Source organism: Bacillus rossius, chromosome 8, assembly GCF_032445375.1.
Source record: "Bacillus rossius redtenbacheri isolate Brsri chromosome 8, Brsri_v3, whole genome shotgun sequence".
NCBI classification, from domain to species: domain Eukaryota; kingdom Metazoa; phylum Arthropoda; class Insecta; order Phasmatodea; family Bacillidae; genus Bacillus; species Bacillus rossius.
This window is the reverse complement of record NC_086336.1, coordinates 43,666,305-43,691,030: the sequence shown is the minus strand read 5'-3', so window position 1 is coordinate 43,691,030 and position 24,726 is coordinate 43,666,305. Positions and strand designations below refer to the sequence as shown.

The 24,726-nt window shown below is 44.0% G+C and overlaps 1 protein-coding gene across 3 annotated transcripts in view; it reads left to right on the top strand.

Moving 5' to 3' along the window:
• Nucleotides 1-301: 301 nt before the first annotated feature.
• LOC134534808 (uncharacterized) overlaps nucleotides 302-24,726 on the top strand; it is a 64,775-nt gene continuing 40,350 nt past the window's right edge. For 2 of the 3 annotated variants that reach the window (XM_063373403.1, XM_063373402.1), the window contains exons 1-5: nucleotides 302-383; nucleotides 3,976-4,111; nucleotides 4,761-4,880; nucleotides 19,593-19,654; nucleotides 20,579-20,645. In XM_063373403.1, coding sequence (XP_063229473.1) covers nucleotides 3,987-4,111; nucleotides 4,761-4,880; nucleotides 19,593-19,654; nucleotides 20,579-20,645 — 374 coding nt within the window. In that variant the 5' untranslated portion in view covers nucleotides 302-383; nucleotides 3,976-3,986. The remainder of the gene's footprint in view (nucleotides 384-3,975; nucleotides 4,112-4,760; nucleotides 4,881-19,592; nucleotides 19,655-20,578; nucleotides 20,646-24,726) is intronic. The other variant, XM_063373404.1, reaches the window with a different exon arrangement.

Genomic DNA, 24,726 nt, shown 5'->3' with positions numbered 1-24,726 from the left:
ATATTTCGACCAACTTTTGACTTTCATACTTTAATTCTATGGATCAGATGAGTTTGATGAACAGTTGGTTTAGATTTATGCTTTTGAGCTTTATTTTTATATTTAACTTACGGTTTTCTAAAATAAATATTTTTACTTAATTTTTGATTTTAATAATGTATTTTGCCCTAGTGTTCGTTATCTTTTTTTTTACAATGACAATATAATAATTGTATTATTTTAATTAAGTTAAAACTTCAATTGGGTTTAAAACAGTCGTTGAAACGACTTAGAAATCCTTATGTTGGCTGTCCTGTTATTCAGTTTTTTCTTTTTATATTTAGTAAGGGCGGTCATTTTCGTTTTGTCAGCGATCGTAGAGTGTGAAAATTATTGAAATATCCGTGAGTATACTGTCTCTTGGTGAATTTATTTATATGGTGGTACATATTGTTTATTTTGATTAAAAATATTAATACATTTTGTCTTGGTTCTAAGGTTTATGTGGGCATATTCTTCTATTTTTTATTCTTTTTTGAGTTAATTCGTATTTTATATTAATTCAATAATTTTAGTTTGTTTGATGTGTGTGTATTTTGCTTTTGACGTCTACACGTTCATACGAAATATTTGAAAATAAAAAATGTAATGTTTTAATCAGGCCCCTACAATAAGATATATATTTGACATCTTCTGCCATGACTAAGTTATTTTGAAAACAAATTCTCAGTCATGCTTTTTCACGTGAATATGGTGTTGAGTCTGTAGTATATTTAATGATACCCGGGAAGTTTATATAAATGTTAAAAAAAAACTTTGAGAACTGGGTAAGCAAGAAAACTCTGTTGTCAGGTCCCATTATTTTAACCATCTAAAACTTCTTGAAGGGAGAAACAGAAACCTCTATAAGAGAAAGTCACATTTCACTCATGGACCTCTATAACTGAGACTGCTACTTGCCTGTACCTCTATAAGCGACAGTCGAGCGTATTTAACATTTTTATTTATGACTTATTCGTAAATTTCTTGGAACTAACGTTGTTTTCTTAAATTTTGAGGAACTAACATTATTTTTTTATTGCATTTTATTCAAATGGCCAAATGTGTCAACTTATTTGTCGAACTTACTCCAGTTGACAAGTATAAATTGTGAAGAAAGGTTCGGCATGTACTCATAATGTTAAAATGAAAGATCAGTGTTTTGTCTTTAAGTGATAAACTTAAAATTGTGAATGCGTTTGAGTGGGGGAAATCGCAAAATGAAATACAGAGTGAGTTTGGTTTACCAGAATCTACCTTTTATAAAATCAAAAGATTCTATAAAGTATCAGAGCTCTGTGGGACACGGAAATATTCGGAGGAGTCGACTTTCTGAGTTTCCAGACATTGAAAAGTACCTTTTAGAATGGATAAAACAAACTCTCGATAAGAACATTCCCATAGTTGGGCCCTTGTTGAAACAAAAATCTAAAGTCTTTGCTAAAAAATTGGGAATTCAGAACTATTCAGCTAGTAATGGCTGGTTAGAGAGTTTTAAAAAGCATCATGATGTAGCTTTAAAAAAAGCAGCCGGGGAAAGTAAATCTGTGGACCAAGGCATGTGTAACCAATGGACTGAAGATCTGCCGAGTCTTTTAGGAGGGTATGATCCAGAAGTTATTACAACGCAAATGAAACTGCTTTGTTCAAGTGTCTTCCGGATACAACATTCACAATTAAAGGTGAAAAATGCCATGGAGGAAAAGAAAGCAAGGAACGTGTTGTTATTCTTCCATGTGTAACATGACTGGTATGGGCAAACGTCCCCTTTTCATCATCGGGGGGTGGAAGGTCTGTGTTGTGTTTGGCGGAGAGGTGGGTGTTACCTATGCTGTACCTAGTAGTGGATGGTGGATCCATGTGGGATTTGGGGGGGCGGGGGGGGGGGGGGGGGGCTTGTGGTCGCAGTTCAGACAATCCATTTTGTTAGGGATAAATTAAAAAACTTAACAAGTCAAAGTAAGCATTAAGCTACTAAACAATGACTGTCATACAATTAACATGAGTTATATAGAGATATTGTGTTTGTTTTTATGTATCTTTAGACTTATTTATTTTTCTGTGGACAAGAAAATTTTTTGTAGAGTATGGTATCTCTTTAGTAAGTGCCAATCTAAAGTGCACTTCAATGAATGGCACTTTCTATGCCTGCTTTAACCAAACTTTAAATTGTATAGGTTAGCTGAGTTTATGGTGAAAGTGTAAGTTAATTGTCGGGATAGTTCTATACAAATTGACAATGCATTTGATAGGTTTACACTAAGTGGAAATTGCAAGCATCAATTTATTCGTTATTCTAAATTAGAAGACTTATTAATGCAAAATGTTTTTCAGCACTGTAAATACAATTCCTGCCTGCTTCACATAAAAAAAAAAATCGTATAATGTATGTAATGCAAGTTGTAAATATCAGTATTCTATTTAATGCTTGCAGGAACTGTGGTTTTGCAGTATGTTGATTTGGTTGGTTTTAAGTGAACTTATTTGTTATCAATGTACTATTGTAATTTTTACTACATTATAAATTCAGATTTTTTAAAAAAAAAAAAAAACCTTACCTGCTCTTTTATAACATTTTTTTTATAATTTTTATTGCACTTTAAATCTTATCAGCAAATTTTTACTTATATAAGAAAACCGCAATGAAGATTTTATGAGTGATGTTTCGCATTAGTACCTGGGTGTATTAAAATTCTTTCTTATTTTGTGGGAAAAAAGTATGCTTATTGGAGTCTGAATTTTTTTTGTGGTTTAAGTCAAATATAATACTATGCTGTTTTACAAATTTATATTTTCAATGCCTTTAGATAAATATAAAACTGATTTTGAGGTAAAAAATTTGATAAAAAATGTTGAATATTGTTTGGTAAACAATTTATGATGTACCTACCTTTACTTTTTCTGACTATGCAAACAGTTGATAGCCATTCAGGTTAAAAAATTATGGCATTGATTTTCTTTCCAGTTACAAAGCCAATCCTCCCTCAAGTAATCTGGATATACCTCAGCTGTACTTCATTTTTTTCTTTTTATGGCAGTGTCTATTTTATGTGTTACAATACCAACTATGTATAACATTTTTCGGAAGCCTACGCTAATGTTTATTGCGAATCCTTATTGACATATTCTTACGACTGAATTTAAATGTAGACCTAATAATATTGAAACAGTGATAACAAAATTAAACAATGCAATATTAATTTTTAGTATTGAGTCGATCAGGGCAATGCCCTCCCTTAAGCCCAATGTGCCTTGCCTGCTCTAGGCCCCTTCTCCCATTTTCACCTATTTCAAACCGCCCGCCAATGTGTGCGTGCGTGTGTTGGTTCACCTTGCAAGATAATTTATAGTGTCTGTGCCATGCACCCCTAATGTAATTATTTAAATATTTGTCATTCTTAATCATTTTATTTTTCACTTCCCCTTCCGCCATGCGCGACTGGTTTCAGAACTACCCCGATGTGGGCAGACTATATTTAACCTAAAAGAGATTAAATTACTGTTTTTGTATTATTAAATCAGGGAAAATATGTATTAATTAGTGTTAAAAGCTTTACTTTGCTACTTTATTTCTCAACGTCTTTGCTCGTTGCTTAATGGTAAATCTAACGCTTCCTGTCGCCATGACTCACTGACCAAGTTCCTCCCGGCATTTTTTAATGAAACTACAAAACCTATTTTTATTTATTTATATTAATATTGAAAAAAAAGACCCAAGTGGGTCATAAGACTGGGTTTTGTTAACTGGGTTTTATTGAAAATAAAACCCAATTCAAATCCTGCAGGTTGGGTACATGTTTGTCAACCCTGCAAGCTGATCTAAGAAGAAAAGAATTTAAAAAGAGCTTTGGTGTGTTCCTTTCATTTTAAAATTTAAAATTCTTCGGATTCTTTCTAAAAAAAAAGGTTAATATGTAGTTTTCTTGTGTTATTTACCTTGAAACATTTCTTTTACAGGAACAAGAAAAATGAATATTGAGCAAATTTTTCTGGACTGTGGCCCAAACCAACTTGGGCAGGTAAAAACATCATGCCTCATGCAGTGGATATCTGCAAATCTAGAGACAAACATGAATTTTCGATTTTATGATAGGTAATTTTGCTTTCATTTTTAATGTGTTGTTTTATTAAAGTATATACGTACAGTATTTATGATAACCACTTTTCTACTAGACTTTAAATAAGTTACAAGGCCTACTTAAAATTTTGGTTTTCAAATTGTCTGGAGTTTTTAAGTGAAATAATTCTTGACGTGTGAATTAGATTGCAAGTTGCCTAAACTGGACTCTGCTACTCGGCTAGCCACTCTATTAAGCTTTGTGCAGTGCCCAGGAAGACTTGGATCTGCAGATGATACTGTTCTCTTTTCGACCAACAGTGAAGTTTTTAAAGTTGGCAATCTTAGTGTTTCACTATTGCCTTGCGTAGGGACCACTATGAGGTGATGCTTTTGCAATATTTTGTGGTTCTTTTGCATATATTTTTGTCATGCTTTTGCACATTTTCATGATGCCGTTGGATTAGTTCTTTGACATTTTTTTATTTCTAAAGTCCTGAATGAATCATGTGAGTGCTAGTGGTTATACTACACACTATAAATTAGCAAGCTTAAATTCCTTTAAGAAAAAATAGTATCCATTTAACAGATAGTGTGAATATTTTTTTTGTTGCATTACAAGCATTAAATTGAGGGGTGTAACAAAATTGGAGACAGTTGTGAACAGTACTGCCTAATTTTACAGGACACTGGAAGATTTCCAGAAATTGTTGGACCCAGAAGGCACGGACAATTTAGTCACTCAAGAACATTTTGAGATCTGTATGAAGACATGGCTAAGTAGTCATGTGACATGCCTATTGCAGTAAGTTTGGTATCAAGAAGATTACTTTTTGAAGGAAAAAAATGTTACTGTTTAAATACATGACATTCAACATTGGCACCTGATTGTAATTTACTCAAAACAGTGGCTGGTTTGTGTGACAGTGGGTTTTAGTTCCAGACTGTTACTGTTGTTAAAACTGTTTGAAAAAATTTAAGTGCAGTTTAACTAGCATTGCCATATTCCCTTGTTGGTGTCATGGATTGAGTATGGTGGTAGTGTGTGCATGAAAGATATGGTTCTGCACATGGACCTAAAGGGTTCAATTACACAAAATTATTTTTATTATTATTTTGCTTATTTCAGATTTAATTGAAAGAATATATGGAAAATAAGATTATAAAGTGGGGTTCCAGCATACATGGAAGATCTAGAAATCACGGAAAACTAAAGGTTTAAAATGTGTTTTCGAAACCTGCAAGACACAGGGTGTGGCCACTCCTGCAGGTGCAACAATCACTACCGACAGTGGTGCACAACCTCGTCGCTCTTTTGCTTGAGTTCCACAGCCTAAAAAGATCTACTTTAAAGAATCGCAAAAATAAATACATCATAATTGTAACTCCTGAGAAATAACGTTCTAAACTTAAAGCAAAACGTAAGCAGAGTAAATAATGGAGTGATGAGAAGCATGGAATTACCTAAAAGTGGCAAGGTTTTCAAAAGGCAACACTAAAATTATAAGATGATAATTAACCTGCCAATTTTGTAAAATCTTAAAATGTAAATATAAATGACTGATCAAAATATAAATTTGTTACCATGACTAAATAAATTTCTAGGCAAAATAATGAAATATTATATAAAAAAATTTGCTCTCATAAAATTAACAATATATTAAATTCCTTAAAAAGGCAGTCTCAAAGATTAAATATTAGTAAATTTAAATCTATAAATGTGATGGGCACCAGGTAATAAAAATATAATAAAAATATCAAAATATTATAAAACCTATAATTGAAAATATTGTTAATTCCCTAACCAAAGATACAGTCTCTTCTATAAATCTCAAAACTCAAAATATCAGTTTATTGCAACTGTCGCCCTACCGGTCCCTGCTACGATGTTGCAGTCGCTGAGGGCGCCAACTAGCCTAAGTTTAGACCCTGTGGGCCAGTTCACAGGTAGAGCGAAGATCCTCGGGGTCGTGACGTTGCCACGTGGCTGGCAGGGAGCTGGATCGGTAGAGGTGGTGGCCCGGTGCGGGCGGAGCTGCTCAGTTCCCGGCGGAACTGTTCACTTATGAGGCCCGACACACGACTTGCCTGGTCCAGGTCTGAAGCTCGACTGCCGCGTTCCGCATCGCTGCGCGTCACCCGGAGCCCGCTTCCCGCAAAAACGTCCCAAGCGCAGCAGAACTCCTCAAGCCGCGAATTACTCCCCCCACCCTGGTGAGGTGATGAGGGGACATAATGACCTGTGCGAGCGAAGGGAGCACTTGGGACGACGTTAAATGCCCCCCCTTCACTGAGGCCGTTATGCCCCTCGAAGCCCCATGTCACACGCATTGCCTCGGGGCCTGTTCCCCACCTATGTTCGGAATGTATCTGGAAGGTTCTGTGCTTGGGGTTTGGCTGGCAATGATGGGGAGAATGGACTGGGCGTCCAAGGGAGGAGGGTCTTTACATGAAGGCGGGGTGCATCGGGGTGTGGCGCTCGGTTGGTCTCCTCATGTGGGTTTTCCCACTCGTAGTCCACCAGGTATCGTGGGGCTACCCGGGCTCGGGTAGAGCGCCTCAGTCCCTCGTGTCGGGCTTCCCCCGGGGTGCTGGACTCTTCTTGACTCTCCCATTGCGGTTCGACTTCATTCCTGTCTCCCGTTAGGCCGCTGGGTGTAACTGCCGTTACCCTGGGGCTGTTCTCGCAGCCCTGTTCCACCAAGACTCGCCGTGTGTTGCATGGACGCCCTTCCTGAGATGGTCCGGCTTCGGATTGCTCTGGCTCCTCCATGTTCATCGTGGACATTGAACTGCCATGGCTCGCGTCCAATGGCCGGCGTGGTTGATCCCAGCCGGGCCATCCTGGCTAACTGGATCGGGAGTCATCGTCTATTTCATCAGGGAATGTGATCTGCGGATTCGACACGGGGTTGAGCAGGGTTGGGTCGTCCCCATCGTAAAGTTCTACGGACAATCCCTCTGGGTCCAGCCGATCCATCAGGCTCTCGAGCTCGCACAAAGTTGCGCCGCTCGAACGGGACATGGGATGAGCAGTAGATGGGTGTTGGTCTGATGGGGAATTGGTACAAGTGGTGGTTAGGTGTTGAGCTGGTGGAGACATGGGACAAGGGGTGGTTAAGTGTTGATATAATGGTGATGTGGGACGAATGGTTGTTGGGTGTTGGTCTGGTGGGGATGTGGGACAAGAAGTGCTTGGGTGTTGAGCAGCTGGGGACGTGGGGTGAGCAGTGGATGTATGCTGGTCATTTCCACTGTTCCTGTCCCCCACTGGGACAGTTGGGGCGCCTGTGGATGGGATGAGACGCAAATAATCCCGGTGGATCTTTGTCGACCTACCGTTCGGGAGTCGGATCAAGTAAGAAGTGGGCCCTAGACGTCGCAGTACCTCCCGGGGGGCGGCCCATTTGGGGCTCAGACCTGTGCAGTAGCTCTTGCTGCTAGACGACAGATGGTGACACCGGGTATACACCATTTGCCCGGGCTCCAATGGCGTCGGTGGATTTGGTGATTGTGGAGTGCGCGTGGCTAGGAATCGAGCCAGGTGTTGCCGTGCCTCTTCTCTGAAGTCAGTGACAGGGGGACGGGTGACAACTCCTGCTGCTTCTGCGACCCGGAGCTCCCCTGGTAGGGCGAGATTCTGCCCATGAAGCAGTTCCGCAGGGGTGTGGCCCGTGACCACATTGGTCCGCCGCCGCAGGCAATAAAGCAGCTTCGGCAGGTGGAGGTCCCATTTGGAATGGTCTTCCCCCAGACGGAGGCGCAACTGGATTTTTATGTCCTAGTTGCGACGTTCCGTCGGATTCGCCCTGGGGTGGTAAGTATGGGTAGTGTGGTGCTCTACGTCCCACCTGCAGCAGTCGGCCTTCCACCGCCGTCCTGCGAACTGTGTCCCATTGTCCGTTAGTAACACTCTCGGATACCCATAATGGGAGAAGACCTCATTGTCCAGTAGGGCTGCTACTGTCCCTGCTCGTACGTTGGATACGGCAAACGCCTCCGACCAACGTGTGAACACATCCGTGACCACGACGAGGAACCGCTTGCCCCGCGACGTGCGAGGGTAGGGGCACATGACATCGAGGGCTACTGTGTGGAATGGTTCCTCCGGCCGCCTGGGGCGCTGTTGCTCAATCCCATCGGCCCGGCGGGCCTTGCGCTGCTGGCAGTTGCGCACGTATTCCCGGACATCCCGTGCTATGCCCGGCTAATGGAACAGCTTCCTGATCTCCCGTTGGGTCTGATCTGCTCCCGGGTGGCCTGCTAGGTCATGGTTGTGGAAATACTGCAGCACCAGCTGTCGTGCAGTGGGGGGTACATGGGTCTGCCAGGTGTCCATGGCACCCTGCTCTGCAGGACCCCGTCCAGGTTGCGCTGGTGTGGGAGGGCGCGTTCACCGCATGCTGCCAGGTTGCGCTGCGTGTCTGGGTCATCCTGCTGGGCCAGTTTCACGTGATCTACCAGAGTGGCCAGGGTAGGCGATGCCTCTGCTTGGACTGTGGGATCCGCTCGTCCGATGACGTAGAGTGCCGCTGGAGGTGATGCTGCTAGGCCGGTAGCTGGCTGGTGGGACGGTGGCATCAGGTCATCCCACCCTTGAGTGTCTTGGAAGATGGTATCGGGGTCTGGGTGACGGGACAGCTCATCTGCCAGCTGGTTCTCTCGCCCAGGGATGTGTTCGACATGGAATGTGAAGCCCTGGAGCATGAGTGCCCAGCGGGTGAACTTCGATTTTCGTCCCTGGGCGGAGTCCAGCCACCGCAGACACTGACTATCCGTGCGCAGGGTGAATGGTCTCCCCTCAAGGTGGTGCCGGTAGCGTTTGAGGGCCCACACCACCGCGAGACACTCCTGCTCGTTCACGTGATAGCGTCGTTCTGCGGGGCCGAACTTGGCACTTGCATACTCTGCTACCCGCCGCTCCCCATCATCACCCACCTGGTAGAGAACCGCGCCCGTACTGTCCTGGCTGGCATCCGTCTGGACAAAGATGGGCTTGTCTGGGGCCAGACGTGACAGGTTCTGGCACTCGCGGAACTGTTGCTTCACTAGGATGAGTGATTGGTCCGCGGCTTCCGTCCAATGGAACTTTGTTTTCGGGGAGAGAAGGTCCGTCATGGGTGCGGTGATTGTGGCAAAATTGGGAATGAATGAACGTTACCAGTTTAACAGCCCCATTAGCTTCTGGAGCTGCTTCCTGGTGCGGGGCGCCTGTTTCCTGTCAATGAGGCTTAGCTGTTCGGGGATGGGGCGGCAGCCCTCGGCGCTGACGATGTGCCCCAAGAACTCTAGCTCACGGGCGCCGATGTAACACTTGTGTGGTGCGCATGTGAGTCCGTGTGTGGTGAGTCGTTCAAGGACCAGCGAGAGATGGTGGGCATGGTCCTCCCACGTCCGAGACCAGATGATCACGTCATCCAGGTACGCGGCTGCAAAATCGCCAATGTACCCGTCCAGGACGCGGACCATCATGGTCTGGAATGTCGCGGGGGCGTCCTGCAGCCCGAACGGCATCGCGCAGAACTGAAAGCGCCGCCCATCGGGTGCCGTGAACGCGGTCTTGGGGTGATCCTTGGGGCTTACTGGGACTTGCCAGTACCCCGACTTCAGGTCAAGTGTCGAAAAGATGCAGGCATCTCCTAACCCCGTGAGGGCCTCTGAGATGTTGATGAGGGGTGGTGGTGCGGGGATGGTGAGGTTATTGATTGGCTTAAAATTAACACAGAATCTAAGTGAGCCGTCTTTTTTGTCTGCCATTACGATCCTACAGTTGTATGGGGATTCGCTAGGCTCTATGACGCCATCGCACAACATCTCTGCGATTTGCTCCCTGATGGCAAGTAGTTCGCGGGGCCCAAACCCGAATGGTTTCTCGTACGGCGGGATGTGAGGGATGGTGGGGATGCAATGCTCTGTGACATTGGTTCGGCGTAGTTTGTCTGCTGCGGAGAACACCTGGGGCTGCTGCTCCAGTACTGTCTCTAACAATCTGTGGTACTCAGGGGGAACATTGTGGCGGAGATCAGCTAGGCGGGGAGGTTCGGCCCGGAAAGGGGGTGGGGTGTGTCTCATCCCATATACAGTTCGGCGGCCCCTGGTCCCCACATGAATGCTCCCTGCGCGGACCTCAACAGTGGCGTCCTCTTGCACCAGCCAGGGTAGCCCCAGGATGAGGTTATCGCGAAGGTCCCGCACAACCAGGGCACTGGTGCAGCTCACAATGTCTCTAATGCCAATCCTTACCTGGGCACGCCCAGACGTTACCGTGCTAGTCCCAGTAGTGGCCAGCTGGATGGTGTTGACCTCCAGCACCAAGTCCCCCTCAGGAATGAGGTGGGCCGCGACATAACTGTGTGTGGCTGCGGTGTCCACTAGCGCGGCTATGGACTGCCCATTCAGCTCCACTGGGATCTGGATCAGCTCCGCGGCCTCTGGCCCCATTCGGCCCAGGCGGGTTTTGGACCGACTCGGCCCTGCAGCTGCGGACGGGGGCGGCGCCGATGCCTGGTGGGCGGCGTCGCTCGCCGGCGACCTGGGGCGGGCCGCAAACGGATGAGACGAGCCATCCCCAGTGGTCCCTGATGGACAGGACGGTGCCTCGTCGGGCCCTGCAGCTGCGGGCGGGGGCGGCGCCGATGCCTGGTGGGCGGCGTCACTCGCCGGCGACCTGGGGCGGGCCGCAAACGGATGAGACGAGCCATCCCCAGTGGTCCCTGATGGACAGGGCGGTGCCTCGTCGGGCCCTGCAGCTGCGGGCGGGGGCGGCACCGATACCTGGTGGGTGGCGTCACTCGCCGGCGACCTGGGGCGGCCGCAAACGGATGAGGCGGGCCATCCCCAGTGGTTCCTGATGGACAGGGCGGTGCCTCGTCGGGCCCTGCAGCTGCGGGCGGGGGCGGCACCGATGCCTGGTGGGCGGCGTCACTCGCCGGCGACCTGGGGCGGGCCGCAAACGGATGAGGCGGGCCATCCCCAGTGGTTCCTGATGGACAGGGCGCTGCCTCGTCGGGCCCTGCAGCTGCGGGCGGGGGCGGCGCTGGTGGCCGGTGTCGCTCGCCGGCGACCTGGGGCGGACCCTGAAAGGATGAGGCGGGCCGACCCGACTAGTGCTAGGGGGATGAGACGGCGGCTGGACGATTGCTGCAGACGCGGGCGGGGGTGACGCCGACGCCGACGCCGACGCCCGATGAGCGGCATCGCTTCTTGGAGGGAGGTGTTGCTCCCCGATGTCCTGGAACGTGGTGCGCTTGGGTGGGGCAACACCGTGACCAGGTGGCCGTGGTGGCGCACGCGTGTGCGGGGCTGGACGAAGGGTAGGGGGGCGGTGGCCAGCGATGTCACTGCTCCCTAGACGGAGTTTCCCAGAGGTGCGGCCTCCCCCCCCTCGCGCCATCCAGATGGCCTCGCGTGTCGGACACACATTGTGCCAGTGGTTTTCCGCCGTGGGGCAGTAGCGACAGCGCGGCGGGCGACTGTCTTAGGCACCCTGTGGTCCTCTGCGGCGCTCCTCGCGGCACATTTGTTGCGTGGCCCGGCTGGGCGGGCTGATTTGTGATGCTCCCCCCTCCCCCGGGGCGGAGTGTAAGGCCGGTAGTTATCTCTCGGAGGCGGCTGTTCTAAGTACGGAACGACTGCTTGCGCGTCCTCTGGTTGCACCGCCTCCTGAGTTTGCGGATTTGGGTGCGGCGTCGCGATGTTTTTGGTACGTCGGTGCGCCATCAGATCGTATTCTATGTCTCTGACTCGGGCGAGGAAGTTTTCAAGTCCGTGCGCAACTACCCCGCGCAAGAATGGGCGTAGTTCGGGAGACACCAACTCTACGATGAAAGGGAGCTCGTCGTCGGCGCGGCCCCCGAGTGAAAGGCGGCGGCAAAGCCGGAGTTTGCCATAATCAAACGCTTCCACGCTCTCCCCACTCTCTTGCGCGTGGCTGAACAGTTCACTGCGGCATTTATTCTGGGTGCGCGCGTCGTTGAACCGAGCCTCCAACCGGCGTGAGAAGTCTTCCCAGCCCACATCGTATCCCCCCGCCTGAGACCACCAAGTGTGCGCTTCCCCTCGCAGCTGTCCGCTGACCCGCTCCGTCCAGTTTTCGGGCGCTGTGTTGTGCCGGGTTAGTTTCTCTTCGCAGGCACTTAGAAATAAACGCGGGTCGTCGTGGGCGTGGCCCGTGAATTCTGGGAGAGTGACAGGTCCGCTAGGGGGGTGGTGCACTAAGGCCAGGGAGCCACTCTGTCGCCTACGTGCGCGTCCTTCGCACTCGACACATAGGTAAAGTACGTCGCGGAAGTTTACAAACTCGAGTGCGTCCGCGCATGCGCGGTGCCTGATAGTCCCACACTGTTGACAATGTGCTACTTTGTCATGGCGGCCCGGACACCTGTTCGCGGCGCACAGAGGGCCTGTCGGTGCTCGGAGATTGCCCTGAAGTGCGGAAACTGACATGTGCAGCACATATGAGGGTACTCGCCAGCACAGCTGTTGTTGGTGTATGGTTTTCCGCAGCGGTCGCAGGGCTCCTCCATGGCGATGGTTACGTCAGCTCCCGCGTACATGGCGTGGTTCGCGGCTGTCAGACCCGGACGACGAGTCGCGGCGTCGGTGGCGGGCGCGGACAGATCCGGGAGGGCGCTCCCTTCGCTATCGTCTGAGCTGTCTTGTCCGCACGTCCTTGCCCTGCGGATGTTTGCGCGGTCGTGGTCGGTGGTGAAATGTGTTGCCTCGGTGATCCTCGGGCGTTCTCGCGCGCGGTTGGAGGGGTGGTGTCCTAGAGGCTGCGTGCTGCTGGGGTGGGGGGTGCTGTGACCTTATTTCTTCGGCCGGTCCCGTTACCCGGTGCCTGTCTGTCTAGTGCTGCGCGCCTGAAGTCCTTTGTCCCTACCCTGCGAGTTACGCCGTTTTCGCCCGCGTTTTTCACTGGTTTGCGCTGTACTTCTCTAGCAAGCATAATTTTTATCTGATTTGCCAAAAATTTGGTAGCCACACTAGCTGGGCGCCATTTGTCGCCCTACCAGTCCCTGCTACGATGTTGCCGTCGCTGAGGGCGCCAACTAGGCTAAGTTTAGACCCTGTGGGCCAGTTCAAAGGTAGAGCGGAGATCCTCGGGGTCGTGACGTCGCAACGTGGCTGGCAGGGAGCTGGATCGGTAGAGGTGGTGGCCCGGTGCGGGCGGAGCTGCTCAGTTCCCGGCGGAACTGTTCACTTACGAGGCCCGACACACGACTTGCCTGGTCCAGGTCTGAAGCTCGACTGCCGCGTTCCGCATCGCTGCGCGTCACCCGGAGCCCGCTTCCCGCAAAAACGTCCCAAGCGCAGCAGGACTCCTCAAGCCGCGAACTACTCCCCCCACCCTGGTGAGGTGATGAGGGGACATAACGACCTGTGCGAGCGAAGGGAGCACTTGGGACGACGTCACAACCTACCTTTTATACAGTTCCAAAACATGCCAAATACTCAGTAAAATTTCATGTTCTGTGCCAAAACATAAAGATTCATGAACTACATAAATTTAAAAGATTCCAAATTAGCAAATGTAGAATGTCTAAATAGGCCTCTTCCTAAATGATGTAAAATGAAAAAATTCAATTTTAACTTGCTTGCCCTGCTTACTTCCCTGCAGGCTCACGTTGCTGTTGAACGCACAAATTTTAAACTACCAATATGTAACGATGTAACAGTCCACAGTCCTACGCAAATTGGTAAAATAAAAACAAGTTTACTTGCATGCGCTATGTCTGCTACCTTCCTGTTTGAATCCAACACCAATACCAGTGAAAGATTGGATCAGATTAACTTAAAGTTCGTAGCAACGTCAATCACAAACAGTACGAGCCAAGTATTTTGAATTGCTCATGTACGTAAAGCACGTTCAAGTTTTCAACTCTGCTCATTTTCTTCAGTTAATGACCCATACTATTCCAGCCTGGTATAGCGTGACGGGCTCTCCGCATTATTCCCATCGCAGAACCATTTCCCACGTACACGCGCTCACCAACAACTCTGCGCGAGACCGATTGAATTGCAAGTTTTTCAACCGTCGCTTGGCACACCTCGCCGATGAGCGATTCACTCTAGGTTGTTTAATCACTTGACCGACAGTGCACCATCTACTGAGTAATTAAATACCTGACCTAGTGTCCCGAGTGTCCCACTTGGCATAGTCTTCAAATATTAACATGCAAAAATTATTACATAATTTTAAAAAAAGCTTTACAGTATAAATTATTAAACAAATCTACTTGCCTAAGTTTGGAATGACTAAACTATTTAAAACTTACAATAAAAATGCTTTACCACTACCTAGCCACAAGGGAAAATGATCAGACGTTAGTTACCAAACTGGTTTATTAATTTTTAATACTAGAGCGATCCTTTAAGAGGCCGTGTCACAAATTTGTGCTCCTATCTATATCAATGTTATTTTAAAAGACAGTTTTTCTCAAAGTCTATAAGGGGTAGGGGCCGTGAATTTTGCCTACTGAAAGTATATAATACATTTAACAAAACCGCTTTTTTCAAATTTAGTTATCATATCATATATTATTTCTGTGATGAAAATAATATTATCAATATTTTGATTTGTCCAGATTCAGTGAAATTTTGCTTATACATATTTATAATTATTTAGCAAAAACTGAAAAGGCCATTGAAATGTATTGCACATTACCTTCCGATCAGTGTCTTCATGATCATGATGGGTTTAAAAACCTGGGTGTCTTTAACTAATACATGACAACATTTATACTTAATAATTTGGAGATAGGCCTTTTCTATCCTCAGCCCCTGAGCTTTTACTATCTGGTCTGGTGACCGACCTGACACTCTTCAACCACCCCAGGGGTCTCCGATTGCACATCCCATCAAAAAAAAAAGCTGTTCATTTGTTTTTGTGTTCGAGCGAAGGTTTACTTCTCCACAAGTGCCACAGACTTCACACATTTATGCCAAGGGAATATTCCGCTGATTTGACGCCATACGAATGTATTATTCGTGACCATACAACTTTTTTGTTTGTCATCGGGAAGAAATGTTCGTTTTGAATTGAGCATTTTTAAATGTCAGCGTAGAATATGCTTATCTGCCCATTTTGTTTCTTTACATAATAATGAGTAAAGTTAACATTGTCATAGACATTTTATTATATTCGTTTGCCGTCCAAGTAAAAATGTCACATATATCGCACGTAATTATATATTTTACTAATTTGTTAGTTGTCATTTTATTTAAGTTACAAATAACAGTAATAAAAAATTATTACTTAATAGTCCAGAAAAGAGATTGAGTTATTATTAATTTAATAGGGGTTTAAATTATGGTACTACATACATACTTATATTATCTTGTTGTCTTCTTTGTAACTTTACTGGAAGAATGGCATTTGGTATGTATGTTAACTCACAATGAAAATACTTCAGAAGTACTCAATTAACAGTGAACAACCTAGGCCCTATACTAATTTCATTATGTTCATGGAAATATAATTGAAATTACTAATAATGAACTGTATGTGTTTCACGTAGATATTGTACGAACTGTATGTGGTACAGACCAACATTTACTAAGACTGTAGATAATTAATTTCAATTAATGTGTAGGGAATATTAAAAGTTAGAAATAATGATATATATAAAACAATGCAAAGTTATCAGCATAACAATAGAAGTTATTTTTACGTAGCGCCTACTGGAATGAGTATTTTGTGTTGAATTATGTGGCATGATTAATATTCTCTTATGGTATATGTGTTTTGTTAAAATCTTATAAAACACAACTTATTGTTGAAGGATTTTCATTTTTTTTTCTGATGATCTTACTTAAACAAGTTTTTATATTATTACACATGTCTATTTTAAAAGCATTTTAATGTATACTTATAGAATTGTAATAGGCTTTATACGGACTCTCAAAATGCATGTGAGCATCTATAATTATCGACATCACTATTATGGTCGTTTCACAATATAGAATATTTATTGAATTCAATCAGTTGCATTCATTGTACATGATTTTCGATATGTACATTGAATTCAATACAAATTGAAGATGTTACTCAACCAAGCGTATTCTTATTAATTTATAAGTATTTTGTTTGTTCAGTACATATAAGTAAAATATTCTTTATTATTTAAATAATGAGCATCTATAAGCAATAATGTTTTCTAAATATTTACATAAACATAATGGAATATATTTTTTCAATACTTTATATCTACGATCACATCAATGGCAGTATTATGTAATCAATGAGGTAATGAAATATCTTTAAAGGATATTTTCTCCTCTGTAAAATAAATTTGTAATGCAGCCCTGTTAATGTTAGTCTTGTGAGTTAGTTCGTCTTATAATATGCTACAGCAATATATAAAATTAAGTTTGTTAGTGTTTTAGTCTTGTGTAATGTTAAAGTGTAATGTAATCAATCCAATAATTTTTTTTTTGTAAATTCGTATTCATAAAGATACATATCGTAATAAGATAAATAGTAATATTTGTAAATTTAAGTTCTTTGAAACAACGTCGATAAGAGGTTCTCCTACCTCTGTTAAACTGTGTAATGGTGCATTGTAAAAAATTAGGTAGTCTGACTTAAGTGAGATTGTATTTAGATTGTGTGTAATGCATATGCAATATCTAAGCATATGAATTTATGTTATTATCCTTTTAAAACGTTACATGATGAATTTCGTATACTTTTTAATGTCAATTAACATTTTTCACGGAATATTACATCCAGATAAAGAATAATTACCACATGTTTGAAGATTAATTGTATTCCGATACGTTTAAAGTATTAAAGTTTTTAGATACGACTCATACTACAGTTGTAAATCTGAGATTTTTTGATTCTGAATCCCTGCATCCGCAATTTCCTAGTGAGCCGCCGGTCAGATTGTCATCCTCTCAGATTGTCGAGGAACCAGATACATTTTTCATAGCTTTATCACGCGCTGCTGCTACAGTTACTTCGGTAGAATAAGCCACTAAGTCTCACAGTTAAAAGAGAGAACTTCTAGAGCAGAATATTGGAAATAAACATTTACTGACATGGCCTCTTAATATCTTACAACCACCTGTCTGCATACATTTACAGTTGAAAACCCATACAAATATCAGGTAACAAGTGGCACATATCTGGTGACAAAACTTGCTACAGAACATAAAATGTAATGCTTATACAGGTGTCTGCTTGTACACAGTACTGTTGGGTGTTTTTTATTGGTGCTCTCAGATCTTTGGTGTACCTAATCAGTTGTTTCGCTATGATCAAGATAATCGTTTTGTGTCCGAGTGTGCATTGTAAAATCTAGCACAGTGATGGTTTCCTTTATAGAATATAACTACACCAATCCCTCACTTAGTATGACTTCAGATTGCGCGAATTCATTTAGCACAGTGTTAATTTTACTGTCCCAGTCTTGAATAGCACGTCTAAAAAAATCAGCACAAAATCACCACAGGCAAAAAAAAAAAAGTCTGGCATGACGCCACAATTTTTGCTTCAACTTGGTAAACAACAGATGTACTGTGGCATACAGTTAGTCATGCTAGGGGAGAAGAGATGCGCGAGCAGATCTGACTACACTATCGGCTGTTGTACAAACATCAGCTATGGCAAGTTAAGTATGGCTATGTAGTGTAAAGGACCAGATGTTTTTACGTGCGTGCGTATGCCACTGTCCAGTGCCGTTTTTGTCCGGCCACAGACCTGGCCGTGACTAACTTCAGTCTAGCCAGTGGCAGGGAACTCGCACGCACGAACACATACATACATCTGTCCATTCGTCTGCTGCTGCGTAAGCACCTGTATTTGGAATCATAGTTGAGGACATAGCTGTTTACCCGAGGCTGTTTGTAGTGGGCGCCACCACGTGAGTGGGCACGTGGACCCGGCTGAGACTCCCGGTCAGGGCGTTACGTGGCCCGTGTGAGGCGAGATATTAGTCCTCTAATTACTCGAGCTAATTTATTAAGATCCGGCCCGCTGTAGGCATCGGGCGCGCCACACCGATTAACACACACAGATACCACGGGGTTGGAGACACGTGGCCACACGTCTCTGGTGACTCCGCACACGTCTGGTCTCGGCCGATGATGAGGAGGAACTGGGGCGAGCAGCGATCTGCGCGCGGGCAGCAGGCAGCTTCCCGCCGGAACAAAACCGTTATTCTACTCTGTGAACCCGCGCCAAGGGTTTTAAAGAAGAGAGAAAACACTCTTATAATTTATACAGACTCAGAATATCAAACACCCGCTACTTTTTATAATAACATATAATAATAATTGTTGTTATTGGTTTCTGGGTGACGTCGCACCGCCGCTAAGCGCCCTCTTGCGGTAGTCCGTGGGGCGCAATTTGAACACACGCACGTTTACATACGTCAGCGGTACAAATGCCGGGAAGGAGGGGAACTGGACAGTGGAGTCTGACCAGGCTTACGAGGTGAAGCCGTGGCTGACATAGTGAAATCACGGCTTCCAAGTGAGAGCATAATGCATAGTGTAAAAGTATTGGAGACAAAACTAGAAGTATTACGGCGTGCAGAACGTCATGAAGGCCACATTTATGTTGGTCGCAATTTAATTTGAAGCAAGTGAACTGTGCGCACAATCATACGAAATAAGGACTCTATCAAACGTTTATATAAGTCTGATGCTGTTGGTTGTACTAGCGAGAATATATTTGACGTTAGATACGGAACAGAAATTAACAGATGTTTCATATGGAAAAGGTTGTTAAATGAATGGTGCATTGAAGAAAAATTACTGGCCTGATAGGATTGGTATGAACCAAGCGGTGATACATGAATGAACACTTTAATTTTTGAAAAATTTAAATGTAAATATCTGGACAGTAATATCGATTTCACTGCCAGTAAAAAAAAGTTTGGAAAGTTAATGGAAAGGTACGCAACTTGAATGGAAGGTCACGCCTGAGCGGGGAAGTCAACCAGTCGAACAATAACTATCTCCCATTACGCTGTGTCATATTTGTCATACAAAGTATTCGCTGGTAGTCTTATAAAGATAAATTGTGTGACATTTATCGTTGAGTGTAATTATTTGCATTTATATTATAAAGAATATTTCCGTACACATTTTGGAACACATTAAGTAAATTAATCTTGCTATTAATGGAGACCAATGTTTCAGAATACGTGATTTCAAACATTTTTAGTCGTTCTAAGTGAGGGATTGGTGTACGTATATTTTCAAATATTGACCTAAGTACCATCACTTAAGACTATATTTCATGTAACTATTTGTCATGTAAGTCAAGTAGGATATAAGAGTTCTTTAAACTTTCATATAATTTTTGTATTGTATGATGTAATGTACATAATATATGTAATCATATCTTAGTCACTGCTTGCTATGTTTGGTAAGTTTCTTTTATTCCAGTTAAAGTATTGCAGTGATTATGGTGTTACATTTCTAGGATTTCAAATGAAATGAAAATTTTGTACTCTTCAACTCCTCACAGTACTAATTCTCTCTCTTTTTTCTTTCTTTCCCCTAGGGAAGATAGCATTGTTCGAGATAGTTCTGGAAATTCAGACAAAATGCTAAATTTTTCGTCAGGTAATACAGCTTTAATATTTACTATTTTAAGTATTAATTTTTCTTAAAAAAATGAAATGCACATTTGCTGGTACGATAAGAACCAGTTGTTATAGGTACATAATGTTATGGGTGCGGTAATTGGCACAAGCACTCATGACAAGACAGTGTGTGATATAAGATGGTGACCTATTTTAGAAATTTGTGTATAATTTAATTTAAGATCAAATAAATAAAATATGCAACACATAAGAGATGTATTTTTGTCCGAATCGTCCAAGTAAATTTTGTAAGGCCACATACCTTTCTCATTAATATCAAATTTTTAACATAAAAAACATGGCACTTTGCACTACTGCAAAAAAAATTACCGTATTTTTTTGATTATATTTGCCCTTCCTTATATTACTATCAATGAGAATCAAGTTGGTAATCACTTTAACCTAAAATCATTTCCATTCTCAAATATGATATTTACATTTTAAATCAAGATGTTAATTGTTTTCTAATATTAGGTATTTTATTGACATTTAGTATGTACTCAAGAGATGGTCTAATTTGCATATCCTCTATACCTGCACTGGATTTAAAAAAAATTGCCTTGGGTAAATACATACAATACATAACATTAGGTGTGATTGAATGAATTTTAAGTTTTTTTTGACAGTTTGGCAATCAAAACCTAAAACCAGCAGTTATGTAAGTAAAGTAATGGTTACATTAATGCTATTAAAAAAAAAAAATATGATTTTTGGGATTTGGTCATTTTATGGTACATATATATCACCAGAAATTTTGTCTGCTTAGCATAGATCATGATTTTACATGCAGCCCATTTGCTAAGGAATTAACTTATTGTAGAATGGTTTTGTTTAAGTTTTGTCTTAGCATTTGATGAAAGTGCTGTAATGTCATACTAACATGCAGGTGGTGCATGTGTTACAGGCACTTTGGAAACATCTAATCACAGTTTTGCTGGAGATGGAGACATCTTTGCTACTTGCTGCTGTCAGTAAGTCTTGCCCACGTCCATTGCAACACTTAAAATTTCTGTGATTTTTCAGGGTTGAATTACCCGGATATGTTTTGCCCTGTGGTCACCGTGTTTCACACACCATCAGCTCTGATGTGCCGGGCATGTGTTGCATGTTGGGGGAGCTTGATAAACACAGTCTTTAATGAGGAAGGCTTGCAGAGTTGTGTAAAAATTTTTGCTGGTCAAGAAAACAGAAAAATACTTTATTTTGTCTCAAGTCGTGACTGTAAGCTGGCCTGACACTTAAAGAAATTAAGATGCTTACTATTATGTTCTGCACATGTCTTTATTTATTAAAGACACAACTCTTAACATTGTACGTTCCCTTTCACAAACATGGCTACAGTTCAACTGTTACATACATAATACCAACCAGACAACACAACTATCTTAACCCAGATAATGCCAACCTTGTCATACAAAATATCTTAACCTAAATACATAACATATCTTTCCCCTTATCTTAGTACACTACAAAATCATTTAGTCTGTTTGGTACTCGTGTTACTCTCTTCTAAGTGTCTTGTTGCCGACGACAGCCATTTCCCATCCTGGATGCCAACATGTCTTTGGATTCTTCTACTCCTATAGATGGTGTCTGCGCTCGAGATGGTAGTGCTGAAGGACACTCTGCGAAACCTCTGAAAGGTTCCCAGTCTTGAACATCAGGAGGTGGTGCTTGTTCTCGGGGTGATCTTGGTCTTGACTCTTTAGCTGAACAGCCAGGCTTCCAGTGTACCACTGCCACATCCTTATGCACTGCTTGCTTGCTATTATCCCCTTGTCTCTGGCCAGCCGAATTGACTGCGATGCTAGACGTCTCCCCCTTTTGAATAACCCTCCGCAACTTGTGGCCATGCTCTTCGGAGTAACTGATCAGTGTGACGCCTAGATGATTGTCCACTACTATTTGACACTACATATGTCAAGGGCCCTTCCTTTGCCTTGATGACTCCCAACAGCCATTTTTTTAGCCCCACTGTGATTCCTGTACAGTACTGGATCTCCAACATCAAAACATCTCACCGTTTCAGGGATGTTCAAAGTTTGACGATCCTCACAAGCCTTTGGGTGTATCTGTTCCAATGTTGTACGCAATAACCTACCCATCAGCAGCATTGATGGCGTCTTGTTAGTCACTGTACAGGGTGTTGTCCGCAAAGAAAACAGCATACGAGCCAATCTTGTTTGCCAATCACCACTCGAAAGCTTCTTAAGTTTCCCTTTAATAGTTTGTACCATTCTTTCAGCCTGGCCGTTTGTAGATGGGTGAAAAGGTGTTGTTCGTATTAGTCGAATCCCATTCTTTGTTAGAAAAGTTCTCATTTCCGCAGACACAAAAGCTGTTCCATTGTCACTCACTATACTATGTGGTAGGCCATGCGAGCTGAATATGTCTCTAAGTTCTCTGATGACTGATGCAGAGGTCATAGACTGCACCCTCCTGACTTCTGGCCACCTGGAATATGCAACAACTATCAGGAACACTTGCCCTTGAAATGGGCCAAAAAAATCTATGTGTATTCTTTGCCACGGTTTTGTTTCTGCAATCCAAGAAACGTCTTTCACTTTTGGGGGGTTTGCTCGTTGCTGCTGACATTCCACACATTGTCCAACAATTGCTTCAATGTCGGTGTCCATCTTAGGCCACCACATTAGCTGCGGGCTAACGCCTTGGACCTGACAACTCCATCATGTGCTGCTTGCAGTACCTGTAACAAATGTGACCTTAAAGATGGTGGAATAATCACACGGTTCCCCCACAAGATGCAACCTTTGTAGACAGACAATTGTTCTTTACGACGAACATATGGACGAAGATCTTCTGCAACATCTCCCTCTGGCCAACCCATACAAGTGTTTTGTTTAACTTGAGCTAGTGTCGGATCCTCTTCTGTATCTTGTGCTATTTTGTCTGCTCTTACTGGCAAGTCTGACATTTCTTCCAGCATCAACACATCACCCACTACTGGAATTTTTTAAATATCTGACTGCATAGGTAATCGGCTCAATGCATCAGCATGGCCAATCTTGGTCCCTGCCTTGTGAACTAGCTGGTAGTCGTACATGGCTAGCCACAAACTCCAACGCAACAGCCGGGGAGACAGTATGTCTGGTGTTTGCTTAGTGGGATCCAATAGCCGCAGTAAGGGCTTATGGTCGCTCACAATAATAAATGGTCTTCCTGTCACATACTGGCGGAATTTCGTGACTCCAAACATAATAGCTAGTGCTTCTTTATCCATTTGTAAGTTGTTTCTTTCCTGCTTATGCAAGGTTCGTGATCCAAAAGCAATAGGTGCCTCACACCCATCTTCCATTACGTGGGCTAAGACTGCGCCCACTCCATATTCCGAAGCATCACAGGTGAGAATGAGACGCTTTTGTGGATCATAGTGTGTCAGCACCACATCCGACTGCAACAGTTCTTTCGCTTTGCCAAACGCCTCACTATGTTCATGGGTCCATTTCCAAAGGGTCCCATGATCCAATAAGCGGTGAAGGGGTTCTAGTACAGAAGCTTTATCCTTCAGGGACCTCTCGTAAAAGTTCAAAATACCCAGAAATGACTGAAGCTCTTTACGGGATGTCGGTTCTGGAGCCTTGTGGATCGCTTCGATCTTCTCCTGTGTTGGATGCACACCTGCCTCATCAATTCTGTATCCCAAAAACACAACACTGTACAGCAAACCTGCATTTTGACTTTTTCAGCCGCAGTCCTGCCCTATCTATCCTTCCCAAGACCTCATGTACCCGCTGCCAGTGTTCCTCTGCATTTCTTCCAGTAACTAAAATATCATCTAATAATACCACTACCCCATCTATCCCAGCCAACATCATCTCCATTTGTCGCTGAAAAATTGCTGGACCACTACTAACACTGAATGGTAGTCGCTTCACCTTAAACAGCCCCTTCATTGTATTTACTGTCAGCACCTCAGAGGTTGCCTCATCAACTGAAAGCTGCAGATATGCGTCCTCTAGGTCTAACTTTGTAAATATAGTCCAACCCGTTAGGTTAGCAAACGCTTCATTTATTGTGGGAAGCGAATAAACACTAGTTTTGCAAACGTTATTCACAGTACATTTGTAGTCCCCACAGATGCGTACTGATCCATCTGATTTACGGATTGGTACAATGGGAGTGGCCCATGCAGAATGTGTTACAGGTTCATAAACCCCTCTTTCCACTAACCTGTAAATTTTTTCACCCACTCTGTCTCGCAATGCAAAGACCACCACACGACTTTTCTTGAATATCGGCTTCACATCTGGCTGTAACTCTATAGTCACTGGAGGCCCTACATAGTGGCCTAACTCTGCATTATCAAAAACTCGTGGATGTTGGTTTAACATTTTACATACCTCATCTTGTGTGACTGCATGAACACCGTGGACATATATACCTAGTGGCTCAAACCAGTTTCTCCCTAGCAAACTCGGTCCTCGTCCCTCAGCAACCAGCAGTGGCAGTTTGGCTTCAGTATTACTAGTCTTGACCTCTGCTTCTAATGACCCTAATACTCTCAGCCTCTCTTTTGACCACGTCTGTAGCACCAGTTTAGTCTCATTTAACTGCGGGTTCTCAGGCCATAACTGCTTGAATGTATCCCAACTAATGATAGTGTGGCCTGCACCTGAGTCAATTTCCATCATATGTATTTTACCATTTAACTTGAGCTCCATTAGCATTGGCGGTTTTGGCTGCGTATTAGCTGTGGTCCTATACAGACTATAAATTGGTGATTCTTCCGACTCTTCTAGTTCCACCTGATCAGACATTTTGTAAGTTTTACTTGTACCTTCTCGACCAGGTTTACTTGTGCCGCTACGATCATGCCAACCTTGCCTGTCTTTCTTTGTTTTCGTTAAGTCCCTTCTTTTTTGCAATGCAAGCCCGTTCCAAATGACCTTGCTTAGAACAAAAGTTACAAATGGTGCGGCAGTGCCAACACTGTTCTGGGGAGTGTTCACCGTTACATCTCCAGCAAATCCTTTCCTCTGGTAACTTTTTTTCTTGCCCCTTGCCCTTTGTCCAACTGGTGCACCGTCTTGG